This window comes from Octopus sinensis, linkage group LG5, assembly GCF_006345805.1.
Source record: "Octopus sinensis linkage group LG5, ASM634580v1, whole genome shotgun sequence".
Classification (NCBI taxonomy): domain Eukaryota; kingdom Metazoa; phylum Mollusca; class Cephalopoda; order Octopoda; family Octopodidae; genus Octopus; species Octopus sinensis.
Window position 1 is genome coordinate 41,211,891 of NC_043001.1, and position 24,473 is coordinate 41,236,363.

The window sequence follows — 24,473 nt, forward strand, 5'->3', positions numbered from 1 at the left end:
CGAGGCAGTTACAATAGAATACATTGACATTAGTGAAGAAGATGTACTACTAGCCATAGATGAAGTGGACACAAACTCAACTGCTGGTCCTGATGGTTTCCCAGCAATCCTCCTCAAATCGTGTAAACATGCCCTGGCAAAACCCCTCAAGATTCTCTTCCAGAGCTTTCTTACAAATGGCAAACTGCCAAGCAAGCTGAAGGAGGGAATAATATGCCCAATACATAAAGGGGGAAGTAAAGCAGATGCCAAAAACTATAGGCCTATCTCTCTGATTTCACACATCAGCAAAGTCATGGAACGGATAGTCAGAGGGAAACTAATCGTATTCCTTGAGGAAAATAACTTGCTAAGTGATACCCAACATGGTTTTCGACCAGGTAGGAGCTGCCTGACCCAGCTCTTACAACATTATGACTGGGTGTTGAGGCAGTTGCTCAACAAATCAAATGTTGATGTAATATACCTTGACTTTGCAAAAGCTTTTGACAAGGTGGATCATGGTATGATATGCCACAAACTGCGTGACCTCGGCATAGCTGGAAAACTTGGAGTGTGGTTACATGACTTCCTGAAAGATAGGTGTCAGGCAGTAGTGATTAATGGAGCCACCTCTATGAACACACAAATAGTGAGTGGTGTTCCACAGGGCACTGTCTAGAGACCACTGCTTTTAATAGTGGCCCTCTCAGATATGCTCTCAAATGCCCGGATAGCCACTCTGACAAGTTATGCAGATGATACGAAAGTCTCACAGAATATATAGATCCCCAGCGATGTTGCAAACCTGCAGCAGGAGTTAGACTCAATTTACAGATGGGCTGAGGATAATAATATGCAGTTTAATGCTGAAAAATTCCAGGCCCTGTGCTACCAGCATCCAAAACTGAATATTAAACCTACAGGGTACAATAAACACCTGTCAAACTCCTAACAATAATTTAATTGAAATCATTTCCCCTCCCAAAATGTGTGGTCTATTTATATTAGAAATCATAGTTCATGGTTGTAAGATTTAGCTACTGGTTTAGTGACTTATTAGGGGCACATAAATTTACTTTAATAGATAAAGCAATTAAGGATATGGGGAAAGCTTCCAGCCCATCAGGATTCACCACCGAGATGCTTAAGATATCTGACAGAGTGGGATATGGCATAGTCATCATATAGTTAACCAAGTTGTCCACAAGGGAGTCATACCCAATGATTGGTGTAGTAGTATTATAGTCAACTGCTACAAAGATAAAGGTGATGCTTTAAACAGCTATAATTATGGAGATAACAAGTAGCTGGACCAGGCCATAAAAGTCATAGAAAAGGCCATGGTTCAACTAATTAGGAAGAGAACCTAAATGAGATGCAGTTTGATTTTGTGCCTAGAAGCACCACTGATGCTATTTTTAAGGCAACTACAGGAGAAGTATTTAGCCAAAATTAAACCTCTGTAGGTGGCTTTTGTCAACATGGAGAAAACTTTTGATAGGGTCCTTCTCTCCCTTATCTGGTAGTCAATGGAGAAGCTAAGGATGATTGGTTGGTGAAAACTGTACAAGCTATGTGTACAGAGTAATGATTATAGCAATGAATTTAATGTGCAGGCAGGAGTTCACCAAGGTGCAGTTCTCATACCCGTCTAGTTTATCACAGTCTTCCAGGCCATACAAAAAGAATTTAAGACTGTCCCTCCTTAAGAACTCCCCTACACTGATGACCTTGTACTTGTAGCTGAATCACTGCTAGAACTAGAGAAGAAATTTCAGGTGTGGAAACAATGCCTGGAATCAACAGACAAAAGTCCTAGTAAGTAGGAAAACAGATAAATTACTAATACATTCAAGGAAATGGCTCTGCTTGAAATGTAGAAAAGGTGTTGGTAGAAATTCCATACAATGTACCCAGTGAAAGCTATGGACACAAGAAGTGCAGTTGTATCACAGGAAGGTTAACATAGAAAGTAGTCTTTGTGTATGACAGATGTGCAAGTACAATAAACACTACAAATGTATAGAAAATAGACTTCCTCAAGTGCCTGGGAGAATCCTTAGATGTAGTAGACAGCTTCTGTTACCTAGGTAACTGAGTTAGCAGTGGAAGAAGATGCTCTGAACATGGTTGCAAGAATAAGAAAAATCTGGCTGAAGTTCAGAGAGCTACTACTGTTGTTGGTGTTGAAGGGCTCCATCCTCAACGTGAAGAGCAGAATGTATGGTGCCTGTGTACATACAGCTTATGCTACATTGCAGTGAAACATGGCCTGTGACTACAGGGAGCATGTGAAGGCTTGAAAGAAACTAAGCTTAGGCAATGTCAGTGTGCATGTACAACAGACTGTAAATGATCTAAGAGAAAAATTGGGTACAAGAGGCATCAGATGTAGTGAGAGATATCTTACTGATATAATCATATGAATTATGACAGCTGCATAAAAAGTGTTAATCTCTAATTGTGGAGGAAATCTGTGGAAGAGATTGACTCAGGAAGATGTGGGACAAAGCAGTGAAACATGATCTTCAGATATTGAGCTTCATAAAAGAGATGACAAGGGACTGAGATCTATGGCAATTTACTGTGCTTGAGAAGACATGTCAAACTAAGTAAGATCATAATCATCCACACATACAGGCATGTCCTTTATGACCACACACACATACACACAATCTGTCCTGTCAAAACACACCTACAATCCATCTTCCCATCCCACTACCCATGATCCCTACTCATTTCAAGCCTCACCACTCTCTCATTCATGCCTATTTGCACTTTCTTCATGCCTTAACATATTTACCATAACCTCTCTCTTTCAGTCACTTTATTTTCTCTCACCATCACTTGCTACAGCAATGACTTTTCCATCTCTAAACATCACCCCTCACACTCTTAAGGAACATCCCTCCTCTATCCCCTCTGTACTACTTATACTCCCCCACAGTTCTCTATAGATAGTCCCCAATACTTCTCCAACACAATCTATTTCTTTCTCACACTTTAACTATTTCTCTATCTTCTCTCTTCCTCTCTTTCCATGTCCTACTGTGGTAGCTAAGTACCTCCTCAATAGCAAGACAACTATCTGTCTCTCTTTTTTTTATTCTAACCTCTCACCTGGCTCACAGCCACATCCCTCAGTTCCACTCCCTCTCTCAGCTGAAGGGGTTTTGTCTTGCAAGCTACATGGTGACCCTGCTGGTGCCACATAAAATGTATTGTGCAGGTGCACATAAAAAGCACCCGGTACACTCTATAAAGTGGTTGGCATTAGTAAGTGCATCAAGCTGTAGAAACCATACAAAACTGACAAATGAAGCCTAGTGCAACTCTCTAGCTTGCCAGCCAGCTCCTGTTGAACTGTTCAACCCATGCCAGCCAGCTCCTGTTGAACTGTCCAATACATACCAGCATAGAAAATAGACATTAAAATTTCTTGAGTATAATTGAGCAACACCTGATGTAACAAATGCAGCTGATGTTGGAGAATAAATGAATGATGGTATGAAAGATATACTACAAAAATGCTGAGAAAAAAAATTGACATAAGAGAAATCAGATATAGAGTACAAAACAAAAAAAAGAAAAAGAAAAGAAGATTGTGTTGGTATGGAAGTGTAAATTATATGGATCTGGACTGCTGTATAAAAAAGTGCTGACCACTAAATGTGGATGGAACTAGTGGAAGAAGACTCTGGAAGACATGAAATGAAGGCTGATCTCAGGACTTTGAACATCATGAAAGAGATGACTGGCAATACAGTTTTCAAGACCCATCCACCTTGGGGAAACTGATGCAGCATTATTTTTAATGACTGCACACTTGATGATAATATTCAAAAATCACCTCAGACAGTCCTGTGTGTTTTAGAGGCCTTAGAAACTGAGTCTTTCTAAACTATCAGCTCAATCTCCATACCAATGTCACTGTCTACGAAGCAGTCTGTGTTTCCAACCTCTTGTATGGGAACAAGGCATGGCCCACACATTAAGACCCTAGAGGCCTTTAACATCCCATGTCTCCAGAATTTTTTTTTTCAGACATCTGAAGAGATAAGATTACACACATAGGAATCTTCCACTGAACCACAGTAGCAGCATTAAAACTATTTAAATGGCTGAGAAATATAAAGTGCATGCTTGACTTGCATCTCTGCCATAGGATTGTTTATGAGCAGTTCTACAATAGCCAAGCTTGATTGAAAAAAACGAACAAGTAGTTAAAAGACCAGCTGAAAACTGCTTTGAATAGGAGTAACATCAACCTTTTAAAAGTGGAATATATCTTTGTCCACAACTTAGTCTAGCTTCTAACTGTTGTAAATATAGAGAAGACAGCACTCTCAGAAGAGAGAAAATGGGTATATATGCAATTACACAAGGGCCATCCAACCAAAAATTTACATGTCCACATGTGGCTAAAACAGTGTATCAAGAATTGGTATGCTGTCATTTAAGGATCCACAAATGAAGAAGAGGGACATCACTGGATTCAATGGAAACTATAAACAAGCAACTCTAAGCATAATTCTGCTGATTTGCATCTATCTACATTAGAAGAGCCATCTCATTTTATAAGGACACACTCACGATAAATATGATTATTCAAGCTGTTAGCATTATGAGCATTAAAATTAAATATTAAATTTTAAATGTTTACCTTTCCCTTTTGTAAGGTAGCACTTTCTTTTCTTCCTTCTTCATCACTATCAGAATCTCTTAGTATTGAGCTTCTGAGTTGTGAAAATCGGAAAATATCTTTATTTTTGTATATATTATTTAGCTCCATGATGTTGATTCTGCTTCCAATCCTGAAGAGTGAAAACAAATTAGTTTATTTTAAAATAATATACAATTCTTTCTACTATAGGTGCAAGGCCTAAAATTTTAATGGAGGAAACTAATCAATTACACTTCCAGTACATACATATCATCATGGGTACATACACCCACATACACGCGTACATATACGTCTAGATGATATGTATGTACTGGAAGTCCATTTAATTCAAGGAACCAGATTAAACTCTCATCAGCTCTGATTTACGACGAAACCGTTAATTTACTGACAGTTCTACAACTAAGTTTTATCAATCTCCTGACCACCATGCTGGGTCCGCGACCTCTATACATCCCTTATCTTTACATTCTTTTACACTTTTATCATGTTTTTATCAGGTTCTTTTACTTCTTTTACTATTATTTCCATTTCTATTTTTACTTTACAACATTATGCCTTTACATTTATTTATATTTCTTTATATTTCTTTATACCCCCTTTACATCTCCTTACAACTCTTTATATCTTTATCCTCTACATTTTTATATTATTTTATATTATTTTATATTTTTTATCCCTCGTCCCGAACTCTCGCCCCTCCATCTTCACCTCTATATACGTATTTATTTATTTACATTACCTCAACATCCAAGTTTCCTCATTCTACATTGAGAGAAGAAAGAGATGGACGATTCAATTCGATGCTGCTGCCGCATTATGTCGTACGGGAACGAGAAGATTTGCATCCCCAACCAAGAATTTCGGAAGTAACACATGTCCTTGTGGAAGCTGTTGTGCGCGGCTGAAGAAGGCCACAGACATACATTATGATTTGTTATGAATCTGTCTAATAAAGGCCCGAAACATATGTACCGCTGAATCCTTCGCCTCATGTTTTTATTTTTATTTTTATTTTGATCAATTTATATATATATATATATATATATATATATACACTCATGTAAATTTGAATTTAAAATACTAAGGTTGAAAGATTGAATATTAATTTGATTAATATGAATTGAAAACCAGTGGTGTAGCATATAAGACCATAGCGGATGTCCACTCTTAATGGTTCAACCCTGTCATATAATAGTTTCACTTTAATAGTTTGAGTATTAAACTGAAAGCATCTGACATTACAATAGAGAGATGTTTTCTTTCACTTTGAACACGTAATACTGAAATAGTAGAGAAATGATATTGTTGTGGGCTCGCCCTAGGCAAGAAGCTAAATTTTTTTTCTGCCCATGACACTACATGGACCCTAAGTAAGGCGTGTGTAAAATTTGAATGAAATTTGTTGTGTAATTCTCAAGTTTTTGGGATTCACATAGACAGACATTCTCAGTTTTATATATATATATATATATATAATATATATATATATATATATATATATATATATATATATATATATATATGTATGTGTGTGTGTGTGTGTGCATATATATATATATTATATATATATATATATATGTGTGTATATATATATGCTTATATGTCTGTATATATATATATATATACTAGCTTAAGGTGACTCGCTCTACGCGCGGGTAAGAGTGTGGTTGCTACTTTCTGTTGCTTCCTTTCAGCACGTAAAAAGCACCATCCGAACGTGGCCGATGGCAGCGCCACCTTGACTGGCTTCTGTGCCGGTGGCACGTAAAAAGCACCAACCGATCGTGGCCGCCGACATCCCCCCTGGCACCTGTGCCGGCAGCATGAAAAAAGCACCCACTACACTCACAGAGTGGTTGGCGTTAGGAAGGGCATCCAGCTGTAGAAACACTGCCAGATCAGACTGGAGCCTGGTGCAGCCTCCTGGCTTCCCAGACCCCGGTCAAACTGTCCAACCCGTGCTAGCACAGAAAACGGACGTTAAACGATGATGATGATGATTCTCCCTCTTTGTTTCTCTCTCTTTTCTCTCTCACTTTCCCACTCTCTTACTTTTCTTTTCTCTCGGACTCTCCCTCGCTTTCTCTTACTCTCTATCTTTATCTATCTCTCTTCCATTTATAAACAACAAAAGATCTTGAGTAAGTTGAGAAAGAAAGTAGTTCAAAAGATCAATCATAAATATCAGGCAGTGACAACGGAAAGGTCTGCTTCAAGGCAGACAGCAAAACACTAACATTTAAAAGGGATAGGCGAACTTGCGAGCTGAATAAAAATAATAAAATATTGGAAACCAAAGTTTGAAGGGATAGAATCTGAGGATAGTAGAGTCACCATGACTGGCATTTCTTAACGACGAACAGCAACGTATTGACAGTTTAACGGCTGGTGTAAAATTTTGAACTTGATGTAAAATAAAATTCCTAAACACCAAGTTTTGAAGTGATTCTTTCTCACGACAGTAGACTCACCATGGTAAGCATTCAAAACTCCTTCATCATGGACGGCAACACATTAACGATTAAAAGGCTGGTGCAAATTTTTTAGCTTCATGTAACAGAGAATTCCTAAACACCCACTTCTTTAAATTTTAATCCCCTTCCAGCCCCATTTCACATTTTGGTTAATATAACCTGATTTCATTCGGGTCTATTGGGGCCACATTTTATAAGATGAGGAATTTTGTCCTAAAGGTCACGCCTTTCATTTGAGGAAAAAATAGTTGTCATGCAAACTTGCCAGCACTTTTAACATAGGTGTGCATATTTTCAGCTCAACCGACCACATAATGCACACATTATATATACATATATATATATATACACATATATATGTATATATGTGTGTGTGTGTGTGTGTACGCATTACATATACAAATGTATACAAATTATATATATATATATATGTATAAATTAAATTAGAGATAAAAACCACTAATAGGCAAACCAAACAGTGAAAAACAAACCAAAACATAAAAATAAAAACATAATATACAAAATATATAAAATATAAAATTGAAAAATTTAAATTATTCAAATTTAAAATTAAAATTATTAATTTATATTTATAATTTTAAAAAAATATATATATAACTATCAAAAAGTATTAAAAAGTTTAATATACATATTTATATATAGAACACACACACACATATATATAAATTAACCCAATAAATATCTGATTCATAATATTTGTTCTCATGATTGTGTGATCGTCATGGCGATGATAATTCTCTCTATGAATGCAGACAGACGTAGAGAGAGAGAGAGAGTGTGAAAGCGCTGTCGAAGGCGGTGAGGGGGAGATATAGAACGCTGTTTGACGACGTTATAAAGAGAAAGTGAAGGGGAGTTAGACGCTGTTAAACGACGTTATATATAGAAAGTGATGGGAAGGGAGGAAAGAGAGTGAGTGACAGAGGAAGACAGATACATAAAAGAATGAGAGTAGACTTGTCAAAATGCGTTTTTGGCCCTAGCAACGACACCTTTTAAGATAGGGATTTCTAACCTAGCCCACTGACATCCTCACCTCATTTTACATGTCCCTGTAAATTTTGGAGTCAATCCGACGGGATCTAGTGGCCTTTAACCCGTTCTCAATGCCAAAACCAGACAAACAAACAAACTTTTCGCATTTCAGATTTATAATATAGAGAAGATATGTATACATAGCTGTATGTATATATTGATAGATGTATATATACATATACATACACTACACAGATGCATATATATATATATATATATATATATACATATACATACATACACTACACAGATGCATATATATATATATATATATATATATATATATATATATATATATATATATATAAACGTAGATGTATGTATATATATATATATATAAACTGACCACGTTTATTTGTTTATATATGATCGTCGATTTCCGTAAAAAACTTTTATTTTTTTACATATGGGGTTGGGGGGAAATGGGATCTTTTGAAATTATGAAAGCGAAAGAACCTAAGAGAGAGCGATTGTATGAGGAGGGAAGTTCTTTTGAAGTTACCGTGCATGGGAAGCATTGAGGTACATGTGTGTGTGTGTGTGTGTTTGATGGGGTGTGCGAGACAGAAAGTAGAGTGTGTAAGTGAAGTGCTTTTGTTAGTGTGTGTGAAGAGACAGAGAGTAATGTTGCTGTTGTGTGTGTGTGTGTGTGTGTGTGTGTGAAAGAGAGAGAGATAACTGAAATTTTTTAGTCACTTTTGTAGTGTGTGCGTGTATGTATGTATGTGTGTGTGTATGTATGTATGTGTGTATGCATGTATGTGTGTGTATGTATGTATGTGTGTGTATGTATATATCGGCCATACATACACACACATACATACACAAACACACACATGCATACATACACATACACACGCACTACAAAAAGTGAGTAAAACACGGTTCTCATATCGAGAGATAGCCTATCTTTACATACACTCAATCTACAGGATCTAAACGATTTATTTGTTTAAAGTTTCATTTTTCTGGAAGTTATAAGGCAACAAAGTCGGAGGAGTATACATCTGTAGTTATGCCAGTCTTTTTATGAAATGTTCTATAAATTACCTGGCGAGAGACGAAAGATTGCCAATTACCTTTCAGTGTGTAGATTATGATTACATGAAAACAAAATTTGATGAGTTTCATACACATACATACTAAGACACGTCATATATACTTTACAAAATGAAACTTGAAATTTAAAAAAAATAATTGTGTCAATATGCGTGTGTGCTGACTATTTTTTTCCACATCAAATTTCGATATAATCGTAAGATATGAAACAATGCCCATAATCTACATACTCTGAAAAGTACTTGCAGAAAATTTCATTAAAAAAATATCTTTTTCTGAAAGTTATAAGGACACAAACCCAACTCATATGAACTTTCGAAACTCCTTTTTCCACCCCACAGAAAAACAAATTTCACAACAAATTCCGATAATCGGAATCGGCATAGTTTCGTCGATTTCCGTAAAAAACTTTTATTTTTTTACATAAGTAATGAGAGCGAAAGAGACTAAGAGGAAGCGATTTTACGACGAGAAGGTTTCACTTTGAAGTCGGCCTGTGTGTGTTTGATGGGGTGTGGGAGACAGACAGTATGTTGTGTAAGTGAAGTGCTTCTGTTAGTGTGTGCGAAGAGACAGACATACATATACACATACACCGAGTACATACATACATACACACACACACATACATAGATACATACACACACACACATACATACATACATACACACACACATACTTACACACACACACACACACATAGATACATACACACACACACATACATGCAGACATACATATACACATACACCGAGTAAAAAATTACACTGAATCGACCATACATACATACATACATAAACATACACACATACATAGATACATACACACACACACATACATGCAGACATACATATACACATACACCGAGTAAAAAATTACGATGAATCGGCCATACATACATACATACACACACACATACTTACACACACACACATACATAGATACATGCATACATACATATACACATACACCGAGTAAAAAATCAGTTATCTCTCTCTTTCACACATTACTCTCTCTGTCTCTTCGCACACACTAACAGAAGCACTTCACTTACACAACATACTGTCTGTCTCCCACACCCCATCAAACACACACAGGCCGATTTCAAAGAGAAACCTTCTCGTCATAAAATCGCTTCCTCTTAGTCTCTTTCGCTCTCATTACTTATGTAAAAAAATAAAAGTTTTTTACGGAAATCGACGGAAATCTGTGCTACGACATGCGAAACTTCGCCTCGGAATCTACACCATCTGAAGCGTATTTGTAGAAAGTTTCAATTACAACATATAAATTTTTCTGGAAGTTATGAGGAAACAAAGTCGAAAGAGGAGAGGCACACATGTAGAAAAGCCAACAACTATATACATACATGGACAAAAAGTACATGAACATAAGCGATTCGTAAAACAAAAAATGTGTATTTTGTATGTGTGTGTGTGTGTGTGCGTGCGTGCGACGAGAGAGAGTGAGTGAGTAAAGGGGTGTGTTGTCATGAATACGTACATACATAAATATATATACATCTGTTTTTGTATGTATGTGTATGAGAGGGAGAGTAAGTGACACTTAGACATACATGCAAAAAAATACATACGAACACACATCTTCTCTCAGGCACTCTCTCTCACACACGCACACATACATACAAAAAAGATGTGTCATCCGTTTTGACTTTACGCACCAATAATGGCAAAAGCTATATTGTCAATGATTTAGCCCTACAGAACATTTTGAGAGCCACAAGGTGAAATATATAATTCACCAGCAAATTACAGTATTTTAGAAATTTGCTATGTAATGTAATGGCTAGTTTATTTCCTATAAAAGACGGTTGTCAAGCATACGTTTATTATTGATTTTGATTTTTCTAGTTTCAGCTAATGAGCTGTGGCCATGCTGGGGCACCGCCATTCTATTATTATTTTTTTTTTTTTGTTAATGTTTACATAACCTTTTTTGTTATGATAATATTGTCTTCACCTGTTTAAAATTAGTTACAGCATTTTTACTTTTGATATCCCGAGAGCAGTGGATCTTTACGTTCCGAATTCAAATGCTACCGAAGTTAACTTTGCTTTTCACTCTGTCGGGGTGGATAAAATGAAGTACCAGACAAATACTGGGATTGATGCAATCAACCAACCCATTTTTTAATGTTTCTTTCTTTTCCTTTTCTTGTTCCTCTTTTCCCATTTTTATTTGTGGTTATTGGGTTAAACAGATACAGGTACAAATTAATTATAAAACTATGTTTAATCCATGGATAAAATAAACTACAATATTGTTTCCTCACAGATATAGATGTACTTAAAAACCAAAGATTGCCTCAATAATTTTTTTATAATTTCATTAAAAGATGGGACAAATTTCTATTACTTTTACCTCATAAATAGAACTTCAATACAGTTACTGAATCGGTTAGAAACAGCAGTCAGTCTCACATTGTAAGCAACAAACACAAAAGCAGAATAATTTCATTGCAACTGCATAAAAGCGAATAATAGCGCAAAAAAAAAAAAAATAATAACAATAAAAATTCTTAATTATACTTCAAAATATTCTTTAAGACAAACAAGCTGGTCGCGGCCACCAAAAACTATAAGCTAAATGGAGGTTAAGAAACTGAAAGTATATAGTTTCACGATAGCCATATACATTATTTCCTTAATTTCCAAGTTCAAAAACATGAGTTGATTTTTATTTTCTCTTCCTGAAAGCGATAGTGCAAACATCACTGTATGTTTATTTAATTAAATTCCATTTCGTTATTTCTTCAATGAAACAACGCTCATGTTTTATCTATAAATTATGAACATATCTCGATAGTTCCGTCCACAATCAACCAGTATTTTTATCTTACAAAATTAGTAGCTAATATGAATGTTAACAACCACGGGACTAATACAGCTGTTTTCATGTATTTTGGGGGAGTTGTTTTGTTTTTTTTTTTTGTTTTCGATAAACTTTATAGTTATACTATGAATTCAAACAAGTCTACAACGTTCTATTGAGTAGGAATATCGGTTTCTCAATGTAATTTTCTAGTGTCAAAATATTTTTGATATGTCAGGTGCTTGAACTGCAAACCACGACGTCCTGCAAGCAAAGTATGTAAAACTGAGAATTAAATGATAGAAAATGTCATCACAAACCTTCCTTCGAGTTAATTCAAGAAAAGTAATAAACTAATGTCGACAGCCGATTTATATAAACTGATGACGTAGTTAAGATAAATCATGACGCAAAATAATCAGGAAGTACAGATGCATGTAATATTGAAATAATCAGTTTTTCCTGGAAAAAAACTTTCACTTTCCTTTGAAAACGAGGTAGTACTTTTGTGATAGAATTTTAATGTTTCTCTTTCACATTACTATAGATACAAGGCCTGAAATTTTGTGGGATGGGCAAATCGATTCCAATAACTGATAATTATTTCATCGACCCCGAAAGGATGAAAAACTAAGTCGACCTTGGCGGAATTTGAGCTCAGAACGTAAGCGGACAAAATATCGCTAAGCGGTGTGTCATCGAATCTGCCAATTCTCTGCCTTCTATCTTACAGTGTCACGTCGGTCACGCTGGGGAAAGCAGAGTAAATATACATATTATTATTATTATTGTTGTTGTTGTTGTTGTTATTTCGTTGTAGTCCATTTTCCCACATTAGTCCTTACTGATACAACGCCCTTATTTCCTTCTCCAAGCAAAGGATAATATTGTTTATTGATTTCATCGCGCGCGGGCACACATTCACATACTTACACACATATATATATGCGATAATTGTTCAGTTTAGTTATATATGGAAAAATAAAAATAAGATTAAGGGGAGATAAGGGTTAATGTTTACATCTTGACTTGGAAATGAAAATCCAAAAAATATACTGGAATCGGTTTTTCTTGATAAGGTAGAATGTGAATTTTCCGAGTCCTATCCCCCACGCTGCCCCGTTCGCGAGCGCGCATTTTTTTTTTTTTTTCATATTCGTTTAGAGCAAGTTGTTTTACACCAATTACAGTATATTTTCCTTCTTTTTTTTTTTTTTGGCTCGGGTCAAACACTATAGTCCATGGTCCGACGATGTGGATTTTCCGAGTTATCCCCCCCCACCTTCTCGAGCGCGCATTGTTTTTTTCATATTCGTTTTGAGCAAGTTGTTTTACACCTATTACACTATTTTTCTTTTGTTTTTTGGCTCGGGTCAAACGCTTTAGTTTGGGGGAAGGTGGATTTTCACCGTTTTGACGGGGATTTCCATTATTTTTTTTTCACCCTGGCCTTTAAAAAAAAGTTTATTTTTTTTTATGAAAATGAATTTTCGAAAATTTGTGATATCTTTTAATCCCCGCCCCTCTCCTTCCGGACTTGATTTGGCCAATTTTTTTCTACTACACACGGTAAAAGGAAAAAAAGGAGTGTGTGATTTAAGGGGGATCTGTCGTGGAATGTACTAAAAACAACAGTCAAATATTCCTTAAGTTATACTACCTTTTCGTCTGAAAATATTTACGTTTTTCGTTTATTTTCCTTACCAAAAATTTCTCCCGTTGTTTTTAAGTGTGTAGTACTCCCTCACCCCCCAAGGAAAGCAAAAAGAAAAGGAAAAATTGGCCAAAATCGGTCCGGAGGTGGGGAAATCAAATTTTCAAAAGTTTTAACTTTTTTTTCATAAAAGGATGCCCTCCGTCATTTCGAAGGCTGTGGTGGAAAAAAATAGGAAAAATTCCCATCTAAACGGAGAAAATCCAACTTATGTAGGTATTTTGATCCGATTCCCGCCGTTTTCTGAATTAATTTATATCACAATAAAAATATTTTTGTAAATACAAAGATCACCTCAAACACAGAATACTCGCGCAAACGAGGAAAAATAACTGATTTTCTGAAATTTTAGATTACCATCATGAGTATAATTTTAGATTATTATCATAGGCGCAGGAGTGGCTGTGGTAAGTAGCTTGCCAAGAGTGTCAAATACGCAACAGTGTGGTTGCTATTTGACACCCCTGAGGTGGCTCGCAAATTTGCGAACCAGCTCTCAGAAGGGCAAAGATTCTGTTTCTTCCCACATATTGTGGGAAGAAATTAACAAGAGCTTGGGTCTGTGGGCTGCCATCCAGGATAAAACCCGAGTGGATAGAAGACACTATCCGCCGGAGTCTGGGTAGCAGAGGAAACAAGCTCATTAATGTTAAAATGTTGCTTGCGGCTGATTGGGTGGGGTCAAAAGCGGTTTTGACCATGTGGACCCAATCAGCCAATAATCTGGTTTTCCCAGATCTTTTGAGAATGGCCGGTTCTAGGTATTCGGTGATTCTTGAGGGACGCCCCCCCCCCAAGTGTCACCTGTGCCTGGAGCCAGGCCACATTAAAAATAACTGTCTCCAGGACCAAGGTAGGGTCCTGGAGCAGTTAATAAAAGTAGCGCCCCCGCTCCCCCATTAGAGGGAGAGATGGAGGCAGTCGAGGAGGTGGAGACCTCGAAAAAAGGAAAAGAAAGTAGGTGGGCAACAATGGTTGTCCACCGAGCGACCCTAAAGCTGCGGGAGAGATCCTCCGAATAAAGCGGAGGTACCACACCCTCCCGTAGCAAGCAGGAGAAAGAGAAAAAATAAAAAGAAAAAGAACGGGATATAGTCGGCGGTTGATAGTACACAGCCCGGCATGTCCTGAAATCTTGTCGGTGGGAAGTGTGGCACCGACATAGGAAACTGTGACTCCTCCCAGAGCGACGAGAGATGATTTTATTATTTGGCTGCTAATTCTAGCAGATCAAGGAGTGTGACCATTGTTTGTTGTTTAGCCCCTAGTAATCTCTGATTGAGTAACCTTATGATCAAAGGTATTCCAATCACGACTATTTCCTTTTCTTTCTAGACACGTATCGAGGACTATATTATCAAATATGTCCTTGTTTTTAAAACTATAGGGCGTGATTTGGGAGAGATTTGTCAACTACTTTTAGCAGGTTGAACGGCCGCGTAAATACTGTCTCTGGCAAAATTTTTATGAACATTTGTTTGTCTCCTATCTATCTATTAATGAGAAGATCAAATAGTTTGTATGTATGGTGTAGACAAATATTATTTCGTCACTCTTTTGCAGTCGATAAAATAAGTGCTAGGCAAGCACTGTGCTGTACCTAGATAGATACATGATATATTGACTGCCTATTTTTTAGTAGGCAGTATTATCTGAAGAGCTAATCTTGTTTTGTTTGTGTTGCGTAAAAAGAAAACTGGGTTAATGTTTACAGTTGTAAATATTAACCCTTGATTTTGTTATCTTTTTATTAAATAATTTATATCTTCTTTATCTTGATGAAAAACTGTGTAAGAATATAATCACACAAACATTCGATAAGATTAGTGACATAGTGTGGGATTTAGCCACTTTCAGCGATAGCCAAATTTTCTCCTTCTTAAACATAATATATCTTCAATTACAGCAGACAGCCTGTACAGTCTGTGCGCAGATCACACTGACATAAATACTTCGTAATTTGTCTTAGCGAGGTATTTTTCATCAGACGTGCTCAATAAATATTTCTTAAATGGGATTGTGACACACCCAACAGAGTAATAGAATTGAAGGAAATAGTTAATCTCCGATACAAAAAGAATACATCGGATTGACACGAAAGTAAAAGATAAAATGAAAAACCGCAACAGAAACACGCTACTGAGAGAAACGGAAACCGAAAGTATTTTCGATATCTTAGAAACCGACACAATGAACAGAGGGATATAAATAAACACTTTCATTATTCAATGTTTTGAATACGGTTAGTGAAACTTCCACGTCAGCAACCCAGAGAAGTTTTGTGAAAAAGACCAGCGAAGTTCTTCAGGACATTAATGAGAATCAACTAAGTAGATTCAAAAAAATCTCTGTTTTGCCACAAATTCTTCCAGTTACATCTGGTTTTCAGAAAGAACAAGATCTAAGATCCTTAGTCATTACTGTCTCTTCTATATCTAGCGGTTTTCGTTTAGATCTGCGTTGCAAGCTTAGTTTAAGTGGGAGAAAAAATTGATATTTCACGACTGAATTTATGTTAAATGTTTGGCTCTTATAGACAAACCTCAAAGTTCTTTGCAAGTATGTGCCCCCAAGTGGCTAATTGAAACAGCGATGTGTTTTTAAAAGACTGGTTTAAGTAGCAAAATCTACAACACAACCTACTTCAGCACCAGTCTAAACGCAGGGAAAAATAACTACAGCAATAACCTTATTAGTTCTAAGTAAGTAATAAACACCGCCAGAGATATCTACACAATTCACCCTCGTTGTAGCCAATGCCAGACACTAAAACAAATAGAAAAAAAATTCAGCATTCTCCATGCAATAAATTTGGCATAACTACAGATGTATGCCCCATCGATTTTGTCACTTTAACTTGTAGAAAAATGGATACTTTTTAACGAAACTTTCAACAAATAATCGCTTAGATCCTGTAGACTGAGTGTTTGTAAAGATTTGTTGGAAAAACTTTTTCAGAGGGGCTGAGGAGAGCAGTTTCGGAGAATTTACACGGCCCGATATTTTCCCTCATAACTTTCAAAGAAATGGGTATTTTTAAATGAAATTTTATACAAATATCTTTCATTTAATAAATGTTGCTTACTGAAAGTTATGGATGATTTAAGGTATTTTCGCGCTCGACATCACAAAATGCGTCTAAATAAACATTGCCGGACAGCAAATAGAGACTCGGACATTGCTTAGAAAATAATTTTCATTCTTAACCTCGTATATAGTGCGCACTAGGAATTTTGACCATTAAATTTTGGGGAGAAAATGCGAATTATACTCGAGGTAGTAATCAAAATGGATCTTTTCCTTTTGAACGGCACATGTCAACACAATTTCTAGTTAACTAAACACTTTAAAACTTCGTATACTGGTAGAATGTGTTTATAAAAACATCATTTTTTCTCTTGGCTTTCTTGAGAAAATTGTAATTTGTTAAAATCGGTGGAGCTGGACAACAACCCCACCCGCCACGCACACACAGAAACCGAGCTTTCAGAATTTTTTTTTTCTCTCTCAGCAGATTCATAGAGGTTTTCGTTGACGGAGATTCCGAATGTGCAAAAAATCACGTTTTTAAAATTTTAAATCCGCCCTCCCACTAAATTTCTTAATTTTTAGGCGATCTTTCGTCTCTAGTAGACCTTTCCGTCGATTTCCGTAAAAAAATTTTTTTTTTACATATGGGCTTCCGGGAACTTTTGAAGTAATATACATACATATACACATACACCGAGTAAAAAATTTCAGTTATCTCTTTCTTTCACACATTACTCTGTCTCTTCACACATACTAACAGAAGCACTTCACTTACACAACATACTGGCTGTCTCCCACACCCCATCAAACACACACATGTACATCAATGCTTCACATGCACGGTAACTTCAAAAGAACTTCCCTCGTCATACAATCGCTTTCTCTTAGTCTCTTTCGCTCTCATTACTTCAAAAGTTCCCGCAAGCCCATATGTAAAAAAAAAAAATTTTTTACGGAAATCGACGGAAAGGTCTACTAGAGACGAAAGATTACCAAAATTACATATTGCCGAGGTTTATCCTCAGTAAATTCCAGTTTGTAGCAAGTCATTTTAATTGTGCACTTTTTCCCCCCTTGTAAAGTGTCTTCTGTTCTGCTATTCAATTTTAGTTTTTGTATTTATATGTTGAACTGCTCAAATTAGATATTTTTGTAGATTTTTTTCCCAACCGTTATTTCCGAATTTGTTAGCAGATAAAGAAAGAAAGAAAAAAAAAAACTAGAGATTTGGCTGTTATTTCGCACGGCTAACTAAAAATGTGTGGAGCTCATTGGGTTACCTCCTCAGCCGTTCATTTTCAGTAGGCTGTATAAATTGTTGCGTGCGCGCACCCTTTTTGCTGGGTAGCGAGGGGTGTATGGATCAATTTTGGAAGTTTTTAGTAGACGTATGACAGAATTATTGGATCTTTCCAAAGATCCCAGGACCGTTCAATGAGCTGTAGAGATTGTTGCGCACGCGCACCCTTTTTTGTTGGGTGGCGAGGGGTGTGTGGATCAATTTTGGAGTTTTTCATATAAAATTCGAAATTAATAAATTTTTGGCTTGCCATATTGTTAATCTCCGTCCAGCTCCACCTTAAAATCACTCTAGATAAATCCCAGCAATAATCTTCTCTGGCTCTCCAATATTTTAGAATTATATAAGCAGAAACAATCGAATGGAGGGAGTGGGGCTAAAAAAATCATAACTTTTCTTTTTTTTTTATATCATAAATATGTTCTCGGGGGAAAATATTGAAAAACATCAATACATATTTGAGTGACAAAAAAAAAAAAGAGGGTGGTCTTGCGATATGCTAGAAACAACAGCCAAATCTCCCTTAAATCACACACTTTTTCCTCTGAAGAGATTAAATTTTTTCTTTGAACCGAAAATGTTTCTCCCATGTTTTATAAGTGCGTAATGAAAAAAAAAATGGCCAAAATCGGTCTGGAGCGAGGTGATGATGGCGGGGGGAAAAATTTTCAAAAAAATTTTTCATAAAATATATGCCTCACCACCCCATCATTTTGAAAGTCGCAGGGAAAAGAAGTGGAAAAATTGCCATCGAAACGGAGAAAATCCAGCTTATGTTGGCGTCCTGATCTGAAATGCTGGTTTTTAAAAGGTGTTCCCGCATGGCCACAATCCAATGACTGAAACAAGTAAAATGTAACACATTATTAACATAATGTGAAAAACCATCAGAGACGAATTGGTTGGTATGGCCTTAGGAACACACCCATGTGATCCTTGCTATTTCTAGCATGCGAAATGACTGCGTGCAGGATGGGTTAACTTCGAGTTTATTGAAAAGAGAGAGATTGAGTCTGCGATAAAATGAAAGAAATGTGCATTCAGTAATTATTATTAGCATTGTACTTACTTTTCTAGAAAAATTTCCTAGGCATAATGAGGTAGAAAGAAAGAAAAATGACAAGCTGAAAGCAAAAGTGTAAATTTGAAAGTGGGTTTTTTTCTACAAAATGAAACTTGAAATTTTAAAGAAACACACACACACACAAACATATATATATATATGACCCAATATGTTTGTGCATGCATAGGTGCTTGTATTGAGTTCAAAATTTAGATTGCTCAACTATTTGAACGAGTAAATTTTCAAATGTTCTATTGCGGTATCACTTCCATCAAATATGTAGCAAACACGTTTGAGGAGGTGCCATAAAGCTGATGATACTTGCGTTTGGCGTGAGCTTACATTCCTTCTACATGATTTGTGTGGACACCTATGGCTTCATTCTCAAATGACACAGAATGGTTCACAGTTAAATGCACGAATCCATGATCCTGTAAGTTCTAATATGCTGCCCATTCATCCGTGAATATAATCGTTCCTGGGCGGACATGTTAGAGTATGATCAATTTCAAAGTTGCTGCTGACCAACTGTTATTCGGGCATATCAATTGAAAACAGTTTTCGGGATTGTCCAATTCAACGCCACCCAGCACCATCATAATGCACACCTCACCTGTTTTTCCTGTGCATAAACTTTAACTCATCAATAGCGACCACTATCTGAGGACCATCAGTTACAGCTGGGTGGCTTACTAGGTTTTCTGCTAAAACATCACAACAAAAATTTGTCCGGTCTGTTATAGTTGACCAGCTTCCAATCTGGAGCTCCTCCATGATAATTGTTAACGATACATTGAGTGACCATCAGTACAAGAGCTTTGTATCCAAAGTAAGGTGGATGTTTTCAAAGAACAACCTCTTCCTTATAGAAAATAGTTTCCAACAGTACCTGTTGGTGCATTTCCAGATATAGCCACTCCGTTTCGCGAATGAACAACTGCGACCACAAGTGCAGATACGAGATGGTGCTAGGATTCCATACCGTTTCAACCAGTCAGTTAGCTGATCATGGTCAATAGACAAGAGTATTACATCTTCTATGTAAAACCGTGGGCATTGCATGATATCCATGTCAAAATTTGAAAATAAACGAAGGAAAAACTGGACAAAAGAAGTTGGTTTCAATTCCAAATTACTAATGTGATGGATGCAATTTGAGAAAATGAAAGCTGTAACAGCAAGGATGTGTCGTGGACGTCAATGTTACCTTGTGCAGAGTTGCATTGACGTCAAAACAAAATCTGGTAGTAATTTTGATGCCTTTCGTGTACCTAGGAAGGTTGTCGGGTGTGGAAAAGAGAATAAAATATATCTTTGCTGTTACTTAGCGAAGATATGTGTCTGGAATAGGTACTGAGTAAGAGAAGAAGGAATTCTATTTGATGCTTTCTTATAATAATTTCATAGCTAAATTGGGTCCCTGTAACAATGGCTATTCCATTGCTAAAGAAAGGTCCCCCGAGGGCCATACGGGTCACATTTGAGTTGTTATGAGGGCTGCACTCGCTTCAATTATAATTGAAGTCATTTAATAAAAATTATTGCAGAATATTTTTCTTACTTAAATTTAGAAACATACTATGGTTTTGCGACATTCAAGAATGCAAAGTAATGAAGTAGTTTAACAAAAGGGGAGGAAAACAAAAAACGAAATTTTAAACGGCAACATAGATATGAATGCAAAAGCAATAAATACATTGTACAAAAATTACAACAGTTCAAAATGGACATTTATTTACAACTATTCAAACAGTTTTAGTGTTTTATCCTGAGGCTTGACACCTCTTTTTGCTGACAATTTTTGGTATGTCTGGCTGAAATGTCTGTGCAGTTCTGAGTTTGATCAGATATCACAAGTGTTGATCAGTCAGTTGCCTTGTTCTCTGAGATGTTTTTATTGATTTCATGAAGGAAAATAACTGTTCATACTCATATGTAAAACCAAACATTGCCGTAATCTTTATGGCAAACTTTCTGAAGTTCTTAAAGTTTTCAGGAAGGTATGAAAAGAAACCAGGTATCACCACTTCAAAATACAGGGTGCGGCAGAAGTAATGCCCTTTCTTATTTGTATAATTTTTATAGTTTTCTACTCTCAAAAAGATGGTGCATCACCTCACTATGGGTAAAACGTTCAGGAATAGTTAAATCTTAATTTTGAGGTGAAATGGATAACATTGAGTGGTCATCATGATCATCAGACCTAACACCATCTGACTTTTTCTTGTGGGTGTATTGAAATACACCCACACAAATTTTCTGCAATTAACAAGGAAATGTGTCGAAAGGTTTGTAGAAGTGTTGCTGTTAGGGTTCAGCATTGTACTGAAAACGAAGAGGAGCATTTTGAACAAGTTAATAAAATTTTTTATCATAAAGAATTACGTTATTTTGATGGAGCAATATTTAATAAATTTCTTAAAATTAGTGCAATTTATTTTCATTAATTGTTGTTTTTTCATTTCTTTAACTTCTGTAATAAATTTTTGTACAATAAAAATTTATCAAATGAAAAAAGTTTTTGTACTATAAAAATTACTAAATAAAAAAATTTTTGTATTATAAGAATTACTAAATAAAAAGGGCATTACTTCTGTTGCACTTTGTACTTTGCTCTGAGTGAAGAATCTGACTGTATTTCCAATAGTTCCATCTGTAGGCTTTCTACTGTCTTAGCAATATCAAAGGTGAATGGTGCTGAGAATAATGCAAACGGATGTTCAAAAGATGAGAAATCATGAAATCTTTCCTGAAATTCCTTTGACAACAATTCCAGCTGACTGTCATAATTGGCAAAGTTAAGTACAGACTCAGTATTATCACTGTTTTTCAGTTCTTTGCACTTAGGAAAATGAAGTAAATTTTCATTTGACAACTGTGATTTCCATAAGCTTAATTTTGTAATGAAGCACTTGATATCGTCATACAACTGAGTGATGAGTTTGTTTTTACCTTGTAATTTCAAATTGAGATCAATTAATTGTGCAGATCCTGGAGCATATTCTCATGTTTGATTTCATCTGTGTTTTGACCTTTTATCTCCAAAAGCATTATTATTTCTTGTCACAACAAATAAAATCTTTTCAGCACTTTGTAACATGACAACCAGTGGACTTGTGTAGAATGGAACATCGGTGAACTGCCTTATCTTCCAACAACTGGCTGAATTGACAGTGGTTGAGAACACAGCCTCTGATATAGTTTACTGTCTTTGTGACCAAACTAAGCACATAATCCAATTTTAAAATGAATGGAACATCGGTGAACTGCCTTATCTTTCATCACAAATTTTGCTGATGAATTATGCAGTAAAAATGTGCAAATGAAGAATTCAGATGCAAATTTTCTGTTTTTATTCGTAACTTGGCAGCAACACCATTATGTCTGCCAACCATATTCGCAACACTGTCGGTAGATAATCATGCAAATTTACTCAAATCAAAACCGTAGTCATGCAGAACCAGTTTGACTTTCTCAAAAATGTCCTGGCTTGTAATGACATGCATGGGGATGAGTTCAATTAGTCCTTCAAAAAATTAAATTTACTGCCACAGGCCCTGACGAAGACTGCAAGCTGTGCTATTCCAGTGATATCAATGGTCTCATCAATAGCAATAGAAAAATGTTCAAATCTTGATGATGCGGCCTTCAGCTGTTGTTTCAAATCACCTGAACATTTCATCAATCCATTCAGCAACAGTGTTCCTGGTAAATGAAATATCTTTGAATAAGTGTGCTTTCTCTGGACACACAATTTCAGCCGTAATGGTGATCATTCGGATGAGTTCATAGTTTGCAGTAATGGAAGTGACATTCCCTTTCTGAATTTCGTAAACCAGGTCTGTTGCTGTGTCAAGTTAGCCTTCAATTCCTTGAGCCTTGAAACATGCATTGACCCTTCATATTTATTGTAAGATCGATGGTTTGTTTCATGATGTCTTTCTGGCGTGGCAATGCTGTTGTTGCAAATTAAACAATGTATCTTTCCATTCACCGTTATGCAAAAGTACTGTAATTCCCATTTTTTTTTTAAACACTTGCCCTTCTTGGTTCAGTTTCCTTTTTCTCTTAACTGGAGGAGCACTAGACATTTTAAAGACGAAATAGATTTGTAAGCCTAATCACAGGAAATGTAGTGCACTCAGGCAAGAATCACAGGACACTGGCAATGCAGAGCTTAAACGTGCTCTCTTAACTCTGTCCACCAGATGAGAATTTAACAAACGATGAAGAGAAGAAAGGAAAATCAACTCGTATGGATGTTGACAGGTGATGTGCAGACACCTGTAATGTTTGATATATGAAACATCTGGAGCCACGGATTATCCAATTGCTGACTCACTGATGGGATATTCTGCAACTCTGGGCCTCCGAGTAATTATATAACTTTCTTCCTCCCTGTAATCAGACCTAGAACCAATGTTTCTGCATAATCATAATAATTGTTACGATTATGCAGAAAAAAAATTGTACGTAATTTAAGGGTTATTTAGCTGTTATTTTCAGTATATCTCATGACCACCTTAAAATCTCCTTGTTTGTTTGTCACTGACATATCCCCAGAAAAATTCCCTGAAAATCCCAAGAAAATGTCATGAGGGGTTATATGGGGTGCTTAAAACAGAATTCCGCAATTCGAAGTGTCAGTCTTTAATAAAAATAAGTTTTGGGGTCAATTTGTTTGATTAAAAGGTGGTGCTCCTGCATGGCCACAGTCCAATGACCGCTTCTTTGTTACTCTTACATGTACTGATGTTTTTCAATATTTTTCTTCCCATAAACACATTTATGCTACTTTTAAAAAATTTAAAACACATGATTTTTCAACTTCATTCCCTCCACCCATTGTTTCCGTTTATAATTATAAAATATTTTTTTCTACTCTAGGCACAAGGCCGGAAATTTTAGGGATGAAAGGCAAAGTCGGCCTTGGAGGAATTTGAACTCAGAACGTAAAGACAGATGAAATACCGCTAAGCATTTCGCCTGGCTTGCTAACATTTCTTATTTCTTTATTGCCCACAAGGGGATAAACATAGAGAGGACAAACAAGGACAGACAAATGGATTAAGTCGATTATATCAACCCCAGTGTGTAACTGGTACTTTAAAAATTTAAATTACACACTTTTGTTGTTATTGTTGTCGTTGTTATTGTTACTTATAATGGAAGGCAAGGTTTACGATATTGGAAGAATATCGTCTTCTTCCATCATCTTTTTGTTCTTTGTGTAGTTCAGGCTTCCGGCAGGCAAAGAGAGAATACTTCAAGTACAAATG

The 24,473-nt window shown here is 36.2% G+C and overlaps 1 protein-coding gene across 1 annotated transcript in view; it reads right to left on the reverse strand.

The window, feature by feature from the left end:
• Positions 1–12,561, reverse strand: part of LOC115212339 — a 92,582-nt gene extending 80,021 nt beyond the window's left edge. Inside the window, exons 1-2 of the mRNA XM_029781204.2 lie at positions 12,408–12,561; positions 4,646–4,796 (exon numbers count right to left, since the gene is read on the reverse strand). Of these exons, the coding sequence (XP_029637064.1) occupies positions 4,646–4,774 (129 nt within the window). The 5' untranslated portion in view covers positions 4,775–4,796; positions 12,408–12,561. The remainder of the gene's footprint in view (positions 1–4,645; positions 4,797–12,407) is intronic.
• Between the last annotated feature and the right edge of the window lie 11,912 nt (positions 12,562–24,473).